Source organism: Ursus americanus, chromosome 23 (genome assembly GCF_024610735.1).
Source record: "Ursus americanus isolate L20-20 chromosome 23, mUrsAme1.1.p, whole genome shotgun sequence".
NCBI lineage: Eukaryota > Metazoa > Chordata > Mammalia > Carnivora > Ursidae > Ursus > Ursus americanus.
Window position 1 is genome coordinate 24,598,081 of NC_142149.1, and position 16,560 is coordinate 24,614,640.

General features: G+C 58.8%; 2 protein-coding genes across 2 annotated transcripts; one reads left to right on the top strand and one right to left on the bottom strand.

The window, feature by feature from the left end:
- The first annotated feature begins 908 nt into the window (after positions 1-908).
- Positions 909-11,021, top strand: SGCA (sarcoglycan alpha). Its single transcript, XM_045773082.2, has 10 exons — positions 909-1,088; positions 2,186-2,305; positions 2,406-2,560; positions 2,719-2,791; positions 3,145-3,343; positions 3,741-3,903; positions 4,854-5,062; positions 5,261-5,287; positions 10,371-10,563; positions 10,828-11,021. Exons 1-9 carry the CDS (start codon positions 923-925, stop codon positions 10,549-10,551), a joined length of 1,293 nt encoding a protein of 430 aa, XP_045629038.2. The 5' UTR covers positions 909-922; the 3' UTR covers positions 10,552-10,563; positions 10,828-11,021.
- LOC148107963 (histone H1.9-like) lies at positions 5,939-6,521 on the bottom strand. The gene has a single exon (XM_087854495.1). It carries the CDS (start codon positions 6,515-6,517, stop codon positions 6,005-6,007), a length of 513 nt encoding a protein of 170 aa, XP_087710621.1. The 5' UTR covers positions 6,518-6,521; the 3' UTR covers positions 5,939-6,004.
- Positions 11,022-16,560: the final 5,539 nt, after the last annotated feature.

A 16,560-nucleotide genomic window follows, 5' to 3' on the forward strand; every position in this document is an offset into this window, starting at 1 on the left:
GGCACACAGGGGGTGCTCTGTAAATACGCGCTGAGTTCATGAGATTGTGGCTTCGTCACAAGCACACCGAGAGGTAAGCATTATCTTGCCAGGCCGTAGGTGTGGGAACAGAGCCTAGAGCGGACACTTGAGTTTTTCAAGGCCACGTCTCCAGCGAGTGGTCAAAGCGGGACTCGGGTCCGGGCTGGCAGGCCTCCAAGCCTGTGCCAGCCCTTCCGCTCCCCCGGCTCTACCTGCCTAGTGCTGTCTGGGGTGCTCTCTCTGCACAGACCTGGGGTACAGGCTGGGGGTGCTTGCTCTGGGGATCAGGGCTGGGTGAATGGGCACCGAGCTGTTCTGTGTGCTGTTAAGAAGACTGTTGCCCTGTCCCCCCTACACCTGCTTGTTGCCGGGCCCTGCGTCGGGTCTGGGGATAGGAAGATAAGAAGATTCTAGTGTCCCCCCCACCCCCACCCCCGCTCCGCAGTGCTGTCTGTGCACAAGGGCCAAGCGGGCACCCAGCTCGGCCTAGCGGAGGAGGGGAGCACAGAAGGCCTTCAGGGAGGAGAGGAGGCCTGTCTTGAGTCATGCCAGGTGAGTGGCAGTTAGAGAGCATGTCAGTTGGGCGGTCAGGCAGCAGAGCAAGGCTGGGCAGAAGCCTGGTGTGTGTGTGTGTGTGTGTGTGTGTGTGTGTGTGTGTGTGTGGTTGGCAGGGGTGAGAGGAGGGGATTCTGGACACGATGGCCAGGTACAGGCAGGGTCTAAAAGCCATCAACAGCTAGGGACTCAGGGCAAAGGGAGCCCTTAGCGTTTTCAGAGGGGACTGAGGTAGTCAGGTTGGTGGTTTAGGAACCCTTCTCTGGCCACTGGGAGGGGATCCCTGGAGGGACCTTGTCCTGTGAGGAGAGTGTTCACCCCAGATTCAGTGCCTGCTTGGGTGGGGATGGGGAGGGACCCACTGGCAGAAGCTGGGGCCAGCTGCTCTGGGACACCTCCCCCGTCGCCCCTCCCTCCCTCTCTCCTCCCCTGCTCCTGTCTCTGTCACTCACAGGGGCCAGACCGGGCTGGGGCAGCCATGGCTGCAGCTCTAATCTGGATTCTTCTTGTGGGCAAGTTGGGGCCTTCTCCTGGGAGAGGCCCAGGATGAAGGGACGGGATTTACGGGGATTCACGGGTGAAGAGGTGGAAAGACAGAGGTCCCTCGGGGGGAGGGATCCGGGGCCAGGGGCCAGAAGGACTTTGGGGTGTTCATGCTGTGTCCAAGGGGAGGTCCAGGGAAATGGGGCTGGGAGGGGGGCTCTGGGATGCGGGGGCCTGAGAGCTCTGAAGGGTGGGGTGTCCTAGGCAGAGGTGGACCTGACAACACAGGCCCGGAGTGTCGTTGGCCCTTTAATGGCCGGCTGGTCTGCCTTCTTTCTAAGCCCAGGCTAAATTTGGCCTTGGGAGGGTGTGGGGGCCTGCTAGGGCAGGTCCTTTCCCTGGGGCTCAGGATCCCATTTGTTCAGCTTTTATTGGCTTCTGCTGTGGGCCTCTTGCCGCCTGTGTATAGGGGAGTTGGGAGGGAGTCCCAGAACGGCTACCCACCTCCTCCCAAAACTCCTTCCCTCCCCCTTCCCCTCCAGCTTCCCAGGCATTCTTTCTTAAAAATTTTTATTTATTTCTTTATTTTTTTAAAGAGAGAGAGCAGAGAGAGTGACTGAGCATGTGTTTGTGGGGGTGGTGCGGCAGGGCAGAGGGTGAGGAAGAGAGAGAACCCTAGGCAAGCTCCGCGCCCAGAGGGGCAGAGCCCGGCAGGGGGCTCCATCTCAAGACCCTGAGACTAGGACCTGAACTGAAACCAAGAGTTGGATGCTTAACCTAAGGAGCCTCCTAGGCGCCCCGCCCCACAGGGCTTTCTTAAGGGTTCTTTTACAAGTGTCCTTAACACGCATCCATCCCCCCACCCCACGCCCCTCTCAGCCAGTCTCCCTGCCCTGTGTGACCCCTCAAAGGGAGCCTAAAATGAGGACTGGGGAAGGGGGCTCCCACACATCCAAACCCAACAAAGGTCTGGGATTTGTCACTGAACCCAGTGTGTGGCACAGCCAGGACTCCACCCCCTGTCCTTTCCTGGGAGCCCCCCACAACTTCTCCTGCCTGGAGAAGCTTCTCCCCAGCGCAGGAACAAGGCTGATGCGTGTGTTTCGGGGCTGTGGGGTCCCCACAGGTCTCCTGGCAGGGCTGGGGGATGCCGAGGCCCAGCAGCCCACCCTGCAGCCTCTTGTGGGCCGTGTCTTTGTGCACACCTTGGACCAGGAAACCGTCCTGCGTGGTCCTGAGCACGCCGGTGAGAGGGGCCTGAAGGGCATGGGGGGCTGGCGGTGCCTGGCCAGGGGCCGGTGAAGGCTCCTGTCGTTTCTCCAATCCCCTCTCCTCCCTTTCACCAGATGTCCCCCCCACCGCCCCTGTCACCTACCACGCCCACCTCCAGGGACACCCAGACCTGCCTCGGTGGCTCCGCTATACCCAGCGCAGCCCCCGACAGCCTGGCTTCCTGTACGGCACCCCCACCCCCGAAGATCGTGGGCGCCAGGTCATCGAGGTACTGGCAGGGACCCCAGTGGCTGGGTCCCCTGTGGGCATTCGTGCATGCTCATTTACATAATTTAGATGCTTATGATTTGAGGGTGTTTCAGTCCCCTCCGCGTTTCTCCCCTCGCCCCATCCCTCAGCCCTCTTCCGCATCCCCCCCCCAACCAGGTCACAGCCTACAATCGGGACAGCTTTGACACCACCCGGCAGAGGCTGGTGCTGTTGATTGGGGACCCAGAAGGTACCATCAGCCCCGCCGAACCCCCGCCCCACCTCCACCCCCCTCTGATGCCAGTCTTGGAGGATTTCCCTTGGAAGGAGAGAGAGGGGTGTGAAGGGGACACTTGGGAGTAATGGGAGCGGGGTGTCCTGAAAGGGCTCTGGAGTTGTATTCTTGGCCGCTGTGGACAGTCTGTGGGGCCTTGGGAAGCTGTTGAGGCTGTGGGAAGGGCATCTGGGGTCTGTGAGGGGTGGGAAGTTAGGGAGGAAGGAAGGAGTCTGAGGGGCATGGGGAGGAGCTCGAGTAGGGGAGGCTTGGGAAGGACCCGTGCAGGACTCCGTGTGGGGCCTCAAGTGCCAACCTGGCATCTCCAGGCCCCCTGCTGCCATACCAAGCTGAGTTCCTGGTGTGCAGCCATGACGTGGAGGAGGTGCTGCCCCCGACGCCTGCCAGTCGCTTCCTCACAGCCTTGGGAGGGCTCTGGGAGCCGGGGGAGCTCCAGCTACTCAACATCACCTCCGCCTTGGACCGTGGGGGCCGCGTCCCCCTTCCCATTGAGGGTCGCAAGGAAGGGTAAGTGTGCGACCCAGGAGGGCTTCCTGGAGGTGGCGGCAGCTGGCCTTCTGGGAGTGGTGGTGGGCACGGAGCACCTTCGTGTACCTTCACACCCATGTGTATCTCCCAGTTCCACAGCACCGTCCACTTCCCTCCAGCCGCCCCTTCATCTTCTTGCCCTTCCTGGGCCCAAACCCTGAACTCTATACTCCCTGATACCCCACGAGGACATAAAAGACCCAGCTATCAAGAGACATTCCTGGGGGCATAAGCCCCCCCCAGAAGACCGGGGTGCTCTGTGTACTCTCACCATAACCCAGGTCTCAAGGTGGTCCTGCAACCCCAAAACTCCAGGGCCCAGTGCCTGCACCCCCCCCCCCCCCGTTTGCTAACCGTGGCTTCTCTCTGGGCCCAGGGTTTACATCAAGGTGGGCTCTGCCTCACCCTTCTCCACCTGCCTGAAGATGGTGGCATCTCCCGACAGCCACGCTCGCTGTGCCCAGGGTCAGCCTCCGCTTCTGTCCTGTTATGACACCTTGGCACCACACTTCCGTGTTGACTGGTGCAATGTGTCCCTGGTGAGGAGGGACCCTGGCTCTGGGGGATGGGGATGGGGCCTGGTCCCCATCACAGTCTCCTCCCTAGCCTTCTTCCCACCCTACCTCTCTGTTCCTGTTTCTTTCTCTGATTATGCACGCGCGCTCGCACACACACACACACACACACACACACACACACACACACACACAGGCTCTGAAGTTCCACCTCATCCCACGAGAGGGCGACAGAGTCCATAATCCAGAAAAGGGATCCCAGGGTCCAGAAGTCCCCTATGCGCCCAACCCAACAGCTAGAACAATCATTCCAATAGGGCAGTTCCAAAAACCCTTTCCCCACCAGGGGACTCTTTGGGACAGCTCTGTCTGCTTCCTCCTAAGGTGTGACGTAGCAAATCTGCCCGTGATATGGAAGAGAGAGCTCTCACCCCCAAATTATAAACCACGGATGCTCACTACTGCTCTTTGGGATATTGAGCAGTTATCTGGGGTCCCTAGAGACCCTGACTTCCTGGGCTGGGAACCCCTGGAGTACTCTGCTCCCACGAATTGACCCACAGTGCAGCCAAGGTCTGATCATCAACAGCATCCTTGAGGACTTGCTGTGTGCTGGGCTCTAGCCAAGCAACATGCTTCACCCTCGCCGCCACCCCAGAGCCGGACCGCTATTAGTCTTCTGACTTTATAGGTGGGGGAGGGAGGCACGGGGAGGGAAGTCATCCAGCCCAGCCCTGTCTGAATCAGGAGTTAAACCCAGGCAGTCGGGCCCTAGAGTCGGGCCCTATACGGACCTGCCTCTCCTCACCCTTCTCTCTGGGCTCCTAGCCCAGGGCTTGTCCTGCGAGGTCACCCAGGCTGGGGAGACAGGCAGGAGGAAGCCCTGTGGTTGTGTGGGGCACCCCTGCCCCGTCCACTGTGGGTCTCCATGTCCAGCCAACGGCTCGTCGGTGAGCCCTGGGCTCTCTGAGCAGGTGGATAAGTCTGTGCCAGAGCCCGCAGATGAGGTCCTCACCCCAGGTGATGGGATCCTGGAGCATGACCCGTTCTTCTGCCCTCCGACTAAGGCCACGGCCCGAGACTTCCTCACCGACGCCCTGGTCACCCTCCTGGTGCCCCTGCTGGTGGCTTTGCTGCTCACTGTGCTGCTGGCCTACGTCATGTGCTGTCGGCGGGAGGGACGGTGAGTGAGGGGGACAGAGGGCAGGGAAGGCCCCGCGGAGCACCCCCACGGGGCTCCTTATGGCCATTGTGCTGCCTGGGGACGCAGACCCCTCAGGGAGCGGGGCCCTCAGCCTGGGGGGATGAGGATCTCTTGCCTGGCCTGGCACCAAGAGGGGGTGGTGGATACTAGCTAATCCTCTCCCCCGATTTTCCACAGGCTGAAGAGAGACCTGGCCACCTCGGAGTGAGTAGGGGAAAGCTGGGGGGCTGGGTGGGAGCATCCCTAGACTACCAAGCTAGGCCCCCTCCCCCAAACTCCATGAGCAGCACAGACCAGCCAGATTACTCTGGGCTAATGGGGGCCACGCCTGGCTGCTGAGCTCCAGGTCTGGGCTGGCTGGTTGCTGGGCCTGACTTCTCTTGGTCTGGCCTTCTCATTTTCTGGGTCTCCATGGAGGACTCTAACCTGGGACACAGGAGGGGACCTGGCCAGGTGTGGGGGCCTGTGGCTCCCTGGGGGAAAGGGTTCGAGAAGCAACTTCAGAGGCTGCATGCACACGCATGCACACACGTGCACACATGTGCACACACACGCACACACACTTCCCTGAGTCAGACACTAGGTGTTGTTCCAGGCTGGCTTCTGCCACACGACCAGCGTGACGCTCTCTGGCCCTGGTTTCTTCGCCTGCCAGATGACGGGGTCCTTGAAATAGCTAATGTCTGTGGATGCGTTCAATTCCTCCAGCCCTTCCCAAATCCATCTCACTGTTACTTTGCTCAGGTTCCCCCCCCCCCATGGCCTTACCCCTCCTCTGTCCCCAGCCTTCTTCCACTCCCACTCCCCTGAACCCCAAAGATTCCAGGAGGCAGGTGTGAAATCAGTTAGGCTTCTTTTATTCCCGCCGCACGGAGCCTGTGGCGGGCCTGGCACACCTGCCTGCTTGCCTGGCCTGCCTCCTTAATTGCGGCGGCATCTGGCCACCCTGCGAACCTCCTTGCGTAGCCGCTTGTGCCCCCTTTGGGAGCCCACCAGCAACCGGCGCTGCCCGGGCCGGCGCTGCCCAGACCGGCGCGGTCTCTGGGCCCTGAGCTTGAACTTGGAGGCAAACTTCTTGCCCATGCGGAAGGAGCCCGAGGCCCCCTTGCCGGTCACCTGCTTGAGAACGCCCTTGTCCACCAGCCCCTTGAGCACTCGCTTAAAGCGCCAGGCGTTCCGGGTCATGTTGTAGCCCATGGTGGCGACCGCCTTCTTCAGTGTGGCGAGGCTCACGCGGTTGTGCATGCCCCTGTCCGCCACAACCCCCAGGATCACCTTGGATATGCTGGGCTTCCGGCGGGCTTTGGGGCTGGCACGGCGCCCAGTCTCATTCTTGCCGGAGGACCCGGAGGCGCTGGCCTGCCGGCCCGCACCCTGCACTGTGTTCGAGGCCAAGGGCGCAGAGGGGGGAGGTGCCAGAGTGTCTTTCTGCATCTCTCCCTGCGGCGGGTGAAGGGAACTAGGAGCAGGGACCTCCAGGGTGACGGCGGGAAGTCTCCACGGGCTGCTCTTCGGTGGGTGAGGCGAGTCTCTGTTCCTGGTTCCCTCAGAGGCTTCCGCGGAGGGCTCGGGCCCCAGCCTCCCCCTGGGTGGCCAGAAGGAGGACCAAGGATGATCTCCCACGGCTGGCCTCAGCAGACTTGTGCCTAGGGGGCAGGGGGTGGCAAGGTTACCTCTGTGGTGACCTCAGGGGGACATTGTGAGGCCACCAGAATCCTGTGAGGGTCACAGTGGTCCCATTGTTCCCTCCCGGGAGGTGCGGACGGGAGTTGCCAGATACCGTGGGCATCAGACGAGCCAGGTACCCCGGGAAGAAGGGCTGAGGCTGTGCGGGTGGATGGGTGGACCCACGTGGTGTGTACGTGCGCGTGCAGGTGTGTTGAGAAACGTATGCACCTGAACCGGCTGATTTCAGGGTGTTCTGAGACCCCAGGGTTTTTTTTTTTTTTTTTAAGATTTTATTTATTTATTTAAGAGAGAGAGAATGAGAGCAAGTGGTGGCGGGGGGTGGGGGAGGGAGAGAGAGGGACAAGCTGACTCTGTACTGAGCATGCAGCCTGATGTGGGCTTCCATCCCAGGACCCCAAGATCATGACCTGAGCTGAGATTGAGGGTGGGACACTTAACCGACTGAGCCGCCCAGGCACCCCCTGAGACCTCAGTTTTAAAACCCACCATTTTGACCCCACCAGCTCAACCCACTGGGTTAAGGAATACAAACATTTTTGCATCAGAATTATACCCACATTTCTGAGTTGTTATGGGGCGGGTATTTTCCAGAGCGAACAAAACTGTAATTCCTTGCTCTGCCCAGGTCGATTCGATTCCTTGGTCCTCTTTGATCACAAAGCAATGGAAAGGCTCTGCTCTGCTTTGCCTTTTTTTTTTTTCTTCCTATTTTCATTTTTATTTGATCGAATTTTTCCCCCATTGAGATGAGTGATTTTCCATGTCAGTTTTTCAAGGAACATTTTATTCCTCAATTTTTTTGGCCTGTGCCAAATTTGATCAATTATATCTTCTGCCATCGTGGAAATTCCCTTCTGACCAGTGGTTTCGGGCATGGCCAGTGCTGCTGGCTCACGCTGGGAGCCCTGAAGCTCTCAGGAAAATCTGCTTCCCCCAGCAATGTTGAATCAAACACCAGGCTTACTGTGTGCCGTATTAGCCCTTGTTGGTTTGGATTTTGAGTTGATTTATTTCTACAAATCCTTTTTTTTTTTTTACTTGTTCGATGTCTACCATTTTTCAAATTATCCATAAATTGTGATTCTGCTGCATGTATCAGCGTTTGCTGATCAGAAAGTCCTCCAGCCTGACCCTCTTCTGTGGTCTGTGTGTCCGAGACAGGGCTTGAGGGCTATGTGTTAGTGGCGGAAAGAGTGTGTGTGTGTGTGTGTGTGTGTGTAGGAATGCCCGCCTGTTCCTTCGTCTGCCCAGCTGCTGATGTGGAAGGGCTGTGGGGGAAGGCAGCAACGGGGCTGGTTTCTCCTCCTGCTCTGGAAAAACATCCCCAGAACATTTTCCACCTGTGTGTGTCGCCAGAGTAATGAGACCCAGATGCAGGGCTGGGGGGGGTGGCGCATTACCTGCCTGGCTTCCTCTGGTCCTAAGCATCCACATGCTTCTTGCTTCCTTGCTCCCTCAGCCTCCCCTTGCCTGGGAATGGAAAATTGTGTTTTGGACAACTCTGCTTGCCAAATTCCAGACTCAAGAGCTCATCTTGACCCTCCCCTGGCTGTAGAGGGTGACTCCGCCTCCTCCCGCCAACCAGACAGGACTTGGTCCTACTCACCGCCCCCTCCGCCCCCCCAAGGAGTGTGGCCCATTCAGCATGAAGCTAGAAAGTCTGACCTGCCGTCTAATCTCTCAGGCTCTAGCTGGTGTTGGGGTCCACTGAGACTTGGACAGGTGTGGGGATCATAGCCCCCCACCCCCATTTGATCGGTAACCCAGAGGAAAGTAGGGTAGTTTCCACCCTGCCTGGGACCACCGCACCTTTAAGGAAACTAATTCTTTTTTTTTTTTAAGACTTTATTTATTTATTTGAGAGAGAGAGAGAGCGAGCACAAGCAGGGGGAGCGGGAGAGCGGGACCGAGACTCCCTGCTGAGCAGGGAGCCTGATGCGGGACTTGATCTTAGGACCCTGGGATCATGACCTGAACCGAAGTCAGACACTTAACGACTGAGCCACCCAGGCACCCTCTTCTTTTTTTAAAGACTGGTCCTCCTGCCCCCAGACCATTTATTTTGAGAGTTGGCTGGGGGAAGGCAGAGGGAGAGGAAGAGGGAGAGAAGCAGACTCCTGGCTGAGTGTGGAGCCAGCTCGGGGCTCAGTCTCAGGACCCTGAGATCATGACCTGAGCCAAAAATCAAGAGTCGGTGCTCAACCGACTGAAACACCCAGGCGTCCCAAGGAAACTAATTCTTATTGTTTGTAATGAGGAGTCCCTGCTGTCTATCTCACCTGGCAACCAGGGAGTCTGGGAAAATATCTCCAGGCTGGACCCACAAATGTGGATGAGTTCGTGTAAAGAGGCTTGGAAACATCCCTTTCTGGAGGCCAAGTGCATCAGTGCGCCAACTAGAATAAAATAACACTAAGGATGATAATAGCCATATCAGGCTTCCTGTAATATTAGCTTCCCTTTGCTGTGATGCTGACCAGGACACGTTGAAGTGTGTTTCCTGTGTTAACTCGTTTAATTTGTACAAAAACTGCATCGCAATTGAGGAAATAGTGGCACAGAGAAGTTAAGTGACGTGTGTAAGTTCACACAGGCAGTAAGTAGCAGAACTCACATTCAAACCCAAAGCAAGTCCTCGTGCTTAGTTACACTGGGCTACCCCACTTCTCAGCATGAACTGAAGCTTGCCCCAGACAGCAGAAAGCAAGCTCGTGAGAATCTCAAATGAGAATACGCTGAGCTTTCTGAGAAGACAGAAGAGAGTCTTCTTCTAGAAAGCCTAGAGCTCAGAAAGGACTTCCTGACTGCCCTGGGGATTTCAGGCCCACTGCAGAGCCAGGGGCTGGCCTCAGGGAGCTGTGGTCTGGACTAGAGGCAGAGAGCAAAGACTCAGTGTCCAGAGCTAGCCCTGGGGCGGGGGTGGGAGAAGTCCAGGTACAAAGGCCAGCGAGGCTTGATGGGAGGAGCGGGAAGATGAGACCGGGGAGGTCTGGCTGGAAACAGCAGGAGCCGAAGGAGGAGGTGGGAAGAGATGGAGGGCGGAGGTTGGCCAGACCAAGACAAGGATGACACAGGGAAGATTAGATGGTCAATGGTAGGAGAGAGTATTAGGGGAGCGAGCTGAGTTCTAGAAGGGGCCTAGAGGGTCATCGGAATATAGAACCCAGTGAACACTGGCCTCTGGAAATATGAATCCACCGTGGGAATCTATCCATGTCGAGCATCTCCGGAGCTCTTAGCATGTGCCAAGCACTTTTCCAAACATTTTTCTCGTTTAATTTGCACCACAGTGCTAGGAGGTAGGTTCTAGTTTTATGCCCATTTCACAGTTGACACTGGGGCACAGAGTGGCTCGGCAACTTGCCAGGGACACACAGCTTTGAATCCAGGCTGTCTGCACCCACACCCTATGCCTCCATCACTGGACGCTGAGCCTGCACCAAAGACCTTCCTGTTTGTCCTCCCCTTCCCGCCCCCCCTCCTCCCAGTCATGTGTAGGTGGGGAGGACTGCAGGGTGGCTCAGAGGCAGGGCCACCCTGAGCCTCGGGTGGGGGTTGACTCCCAGGGCTGACGACTGGGCCGGCCCTGTGCTCACAGCATCCAGATGGTCCACCATTGCACCATCCGCGGGAACACAGAGGAGCTGCGGCAGATGGCATCCAGCCGGGAGGTGCCCCGGCCGCTGTCCACGCTGCCCATGTTCAACGTGCGCACGGGTGAGCAGCTGCCTCCGCAAGTGGACAGCGCCCAGGTGCCCCTCATCCTGGACCAGCACTGAGGGCACAGCCAGGTGGGCCTGGGGGGCGGTGCCAGCCCCATTTCTGGGACAAGGTGGCTCCTGGCTTGAGGCTGGGGCAGATGGTGGGCAGGGGGAGGTCAAGGGAAGGGGCACACAGCCCTGCCTGCTCCTCTGAGGCCGCCGTGGAAGGTGCTCAGCAGGGCTGGGGCTATGCCCCCCGGTGCCCGACACTCGGGGTCAGAGGGCTGCAGTGGGGGCAGGAGGACCAGGGCCTGGGCATCACAGTCCCTCACCCCCTCACCCCTGCTGTTCCAGTTCCAGACCCGGCCTCCCGCTCCTCTCTCCCCACCACGCACAGAGCAGCTGGCCCACAGCCACATCCTTCCTCAAGATTCTGGCTCTTGGCCTGATGGCCCCCAGGCTTGGAACAAGCAGAGAGATGGCGGGAGGGGGGAGGTGAGGGTGTCTGGGGTCCGGATGCCCAGAATAAATAGCTGCCACTCTGCTCACCTGTTGCTGTGCCAGTTCCTTCTTCTCAGCAGCCTCCCACCAGCACTTGCTGCCTCAGTTTCCTCTTCTGCCTTCCGGGAGCCCTCAGTGTGAGCCAGGGACTGCCAGCCTGCCCTTTGGACTCTGGGCATTTTGCTGGTTTCCCAACTTCTCTGGAAGGAAGAAGGAAGGACCTGCTACCTGTGGCCCTGGTCTTACTCGTTGGACAGAACCTGACAGCAAGGCGTTACTGGGTCATCCCACTTTACAGAGGAGGAAACCGAGGCCCCGGGAGAGTAAGCAACTCCCCCAAGGTCCCAGAGCAAGCCAGTGGCAGAGTTTGGATTAGAACCTGGTATGTCGGGGCCCCTGGGCGGCTCAGTTAGTTCAGCGTCTGCCTTCGGCTCAGGTCATGATCCCAGGGTCCTGGGATCGAGTTCCGCATCGGGCTCCCTGCTCAGCTGGGAGTCTGCTTCTCCCTCTGCCTCTGTGTGCTCTCCCCCTCTCTCAAATAAATAAACAACAATCTTAAAAAAAGAAAAAAGAAAAAAAGAACCTCGTATGTCCACTTACACGCTGCTTTTTGGAAGGCTAAAGGGTTCTGGCAGCAAGAGGTCCAGGCTCTTATCTGTCTGGATCCCCTAGAGGAAGAGCCCCTTTGTAACTCACTCTGCGAGGAAGTGAGTTATGAAGAGAGGAGTTGGGATATGGGACCCTGAATGCCTGGGCTCAGTGACCCCTTACTGGTGGGCTTCTCCAGAGTCTGGGCAGAAGTCAGGGGACACCACGTGACCTGGCACCCTTGCTGAGCTGAGTGTCACCAGCTTGGCCCTGGAGAGCTCAGATGGCTAGAAACAATTCTCCCAGGTGACTACAACCACACCAGACCAACTAGGCCCCTGCCCACCGCCGTCCTGAGCCACAGCCAGTCTCACATCTGACCCCTGCCTTGGGAGGCCAAGCCAGAGATCAGGCCCGAAAGGGGACCCAGATAAAGGAGGGATAACAGAGGAGCAAGGACTCACAGCCTAGGTCTCAGGCCCCTGGATCTGGGTGGCAACTCCAAGAAAATCCAAAAAAAGACAAGGCTTCCTCCACGGTGACCTCAAAATCCCTTTTTGAGTTTGACCACCAGGCCTGTGATCCACCCACTGTCCTGGGGCATGGGTGGATCCCTCTTCCTCCCCCCAGGGGGCGGTGGACCGTGCAGATGGGGGGCTGCACGTGCAATTTTCCCTTACTTGGAGACAGGGGCCCAGGCTTGGGGTTGGTGGGGAGGGCAGCCCCCAGTCTCATGGTGGCATGTCCTGGGCCAAGGACCGCTGAGGACGGCTAAGTTTCTGAATATCGTAGGGAGGTGTTCAGAAGTGTACAGGCAAGGGGGTGTGAGTGTCCCCTTGGACCTCTCTCCTTTCCCTCATTCCCCAGAGTCCCCACCTTCGAGTATGTCCTGAATCCATCCACTTCTCATGGCCTCCCCTCTGACCTTCCCGGCGCAGCACCAGGATCCGACTCCTGGGCCCCTGCAACAGCCTCCCCACCGCGCCCCGTCCCTTCTGCCCCTCCAGTCTCAGCTCCAGCAAGAGCCGGGCCCATCCTCTCAAGAGAAAGATTGGGGCATCTCGCCCCCTGCTTTTGACTCTCCAATGCCTTCCAGTCCCACCGAGAGTAAGATCCATGCTCTTGACTGGGGGTGCTGGCCTTGCCCAGCTCTCTGACCTCATTCCCACTCTTCACACCCCACTGTGGCCATACAGCCTCATAACACGCTCCTGCCTCAGGGCCTTTGCCCCTGCCCTTCCCTCTGCTGGAACCCCACCCCCTCCCCCATCCAATAAGCCCGCCCTCACTCGCTGCCGTCCTTTTGGTCTGTGTCCAAGGGGCGGCTCCTCAGAGAGCCCCCCGGCCCCCCTGCTTCCAGGGCACCCTGCACCCCACCCTGTGCCCTGTCCAGGCTGGCTTCCCACTCTAGATAGAAGCTCCAGGAGGGCAGGATTCTGGGGGCCGCCGGGGATGCGGGCAGCGTCTGCGCCCAGTAGGTGCTCAGGAAAGTTGGTCTGAAGGGAGGCTCAGGTCTGGGCATGCTCAGAGCTCTTAAGGAAGTTGCTCCTCTCTGGGCAAAGGGGGTGGGCAAGGCCACTGCTAGCGCCTCCGCCATTATGTTCTCGTCTCCCTGCCTGCTGAGCACCCAAACCCGTTAGTTAGTTAGTTAGTTAGTTAGTTAGTTAGTTAGTTATCCCATAAGCATCTGCGGAGGCCAGCAGAGGCTCAGGGCGGGCACAGGGGAGGTGCTCAGTAGACGTGTTTGACTGAGTGCCTGTTGGGGTAGCCTCCCCCCACCCACACGGGTCCCCTGACAAGACAGTGTCTCTGTCTCTTCATTTCCTCCTTTGCCTTGAGGCCCCTCATCTGGCCAGAACCTGGAGTTGCAGAGTCTGCTCGGGCTGGAGGCTCTGAGCTGCCAGCCTGCTCTCCGGGGTGCCCCTCCTCGACCCCTGCCCCCTGGAGGAAGGGGCTGCCTGCTCCCTGTCTGCGCTCTTGCCGGGGTAGCCGGGGCAGGGAGCGGTCCCGGCCGGCCCCTTGCTTCCCTCCGCTGCCCGGCTCTGACTCGAGATCTTGGCTCCCGGGAGCGCACGGGAGCCTGGCTGCCGGCCTGGGAGGAAGTGGCCCAGACGAGGCGCTGGGAGGATGGCGTGACCGAGCAGGACACCAAGCCTTGCCCTGGCACAAGGGCGTGCACACCCAGGCGCCCCCGGCAGCGCATGGGAAAGGCACGGTCATGCTCAGCACCTCTCTCCTGGCCGAGGGGTGAGGTCCCACGGCAGTCACACCCAACCCTCCACAGCCAAGGGAAAAACAGCCACCACGGCCCCCCAGCCCTCTCCACCCTGAGATGCAGCCTCATGCCCTGCTCCACCCTCGGCTCCTCCAGTCCCATGGCCAGCGCTGCCCCGAGGCCCGGTGTGGGGGCCCTCAACCTTCACCCTGAACAGGGCCCCACGGTGGCCTGACTCTAGACGTTCCCTCAGCAGCTCTCAGTCCCGGAGGAAGATGTCTGCCCGAGGGGAACAGAGGGCCCTGCCTACTGCTGCCCTCCATCCCCACAGGGCCTGTGTCTCCCCGATTCCTCACACACACACCCTATCTACAGGGTGGGTTTGTTGGGATTTGGGCTCAGAGCAAACAAGACTCGAATCGCGCCTCTGACAGTTCGTTTACTCATAAGACATTAACCATAACTGCCTGGGGGCTGTTGGGAGGCTTTGCCAGCCCTGGACGAGTGCCCAGCCTCCGGCAGCTCCCAAGACAGGAGACTTTATTACACATGAACCCTCGCATGAGCACGCCCAAACCAGAGGCCCGTCGGTCCCCCTGCCCCGTGAGGTCCAGATTAAATGAGCTCTGTTTACGTTCTGGGCCCTGTGAAGGGTTCACGCTCTCCTTCTAAGTCTGGGGTGGAGGCTGAAATTCCCATGCTCCCTGGTGCTGGTCTGCTGGCCAGTGAAATAATATTTTGGGGGTATATTGGGTTAAATAAAACGTTATTAAAATTAACTTCACCTGTTTCTTTTTATTGCCTTACTATGGCTCAAATGAGAAATTACATCTGTGGCTCGCATTCTATTTTTACTGGGCAGCGCTGGTTTCACGGCTCTTCCTTTATCTCCACTCCAGATCAACCCAAACCCAGAACTCAGCCCCTTTGCTCACTTTCTCGAACACCTGCTTATGCCAGACCTCCGGTGCCTGCGTGAGTTTTCCAAAGTCTGGAGGAGTTGCAGGGGCCGGGGTCTGCCCCTTGAACAGAACTTGAACACGTGGCCTCCTTGTTCTAAACTGTGCTTTGGTCCCCATCCCACCCTGTCCTCCTCTTCCTTCCACCGCCTTATGCCGAGAAAACCCCACTCTCCGGCATCCGCACGCACCGAACTCACCTCGTTTCTGGGCCTTGCTGTGCACGTGCTCTGCAAAGGCATTGAAATCTCCGCGTGTGGAAGGGCTGATTACCCTGCTAGACCAAGGCCATCCTTCTTCCCGGGTCTTGCCTCCCAGTCCGTGGACATCTCTCAGCTCTACTTGGTACCCTCCGGAGCTCCCAGCGGGAAGGGGACGGAGACGCGTGCTCATCAGCGCTCGGGCTGCATGGCCCTGACACTTGGGGACGGTGGTCTCTCCCCACACCCAGCTTCTTCTGGTTTTTCCCCTGCTCCTCCTCGATCAGCTGCCCCCATTCACCTGCAGGCCCTCCTATGCCCTCCAGCACGCCTATGCACACGCATGGCCCTGCTGCTAGATAGACCCTTACCTTCTCAGTTCACACGGCATCTCTTCTGCTGCCGTGTGTGGGGAAGTGGTCCTCACATATACAGACCCCCCACCCATCCCCAACACACCCACGCGTGTGTAGGGCCCCTTTGAACACAGCCACGTTTGTTGATGGGTGGGCGGGCCGCAGACGGTGAGACACATTCTCATCCACACGGGGGTGTGTGGGAGGCACCCGCCTACCCACTCACACAGCCTCCCACACTCACAGCCGCCGAGCAGGCTTCCCCTGTGCCTCCTGGTTTTGAGAGCAGCCCCACGCTTCCTCTCCTGCTCTACACACAGCCCCAGGTGCCCCGCTCGCCTGAGGCTCCCACACTCCAGCTAGACGGCCCCCCAACAACCTCTCCCCTCCTCAACCTCACCCATGTCCATCCAGGAAAGTCTTGGAGGCCCCGGGGCAGCTGAGGGGTAAAGAGCTAACCCGAAAGAGGAGGGGAAATCTGCCACGTTTTGGTCGGGAAAAAAATCCTGCCAGGAGACGGGCTCACACCACAAAAGGGACCCAGGATTCTGAGAGAGCAGCAAAAATAAAAAATCCAAACAAAGGCTCCTTCCTTTCTAGAATTTTCCATCTGAAGTTGACTGAGAGATCAGCCTGACGAGTATAGCCCATCTCCTCACAGAGAAGACGAAGGGGAGTCCCGTGGAGTGGCGGAGGGAGCCGCCGGCGCTGTGCCACGAACAGGGGGCAGCCGGGGCCTGGGGGAGCGGGTCTGGGCAGCTCTATTTAGGGCGGCTGTGATGTCAGCCGAGAGGAGGGCTTGAGTCGGGAATGTGGTACAATGGCCCCTTTGTCCCCCTCCCCTCCTGTCCTGCACACACACTGAAACCGCATTCTGGCCTCGCTCCGAGCTGCCCTGCACAGCCCTGCCACATGGTGTCACCTCATGTGCCCTCGTGCGGGCGTGTGCACACACATGCACGCACACACTCATGTCCCCGTGCGCAGATCCGTACATACCCACTAAGAGGCATATTCACTCATTTGTCTAGAGGTGCTCAACACGGTGGCCCCTAGCCGCTTGTAGCTATTAAAATTAATTACAGTTAAATGCAATTTAAAGTTGAGCTCCTCAATGGCATCATCCACAGGTCCAGTGCTCCTGAGCCACGTGGGGCTCGTGGCTACGCTATTGGACCCCACAGACAGAGTGCGCTTCGAGGTCGCAGAAAGCACTGGCCTGGGGCCTTCCACGCTGTCCGCTCCCCCGTGGGGGCTGGTTTTCCTTG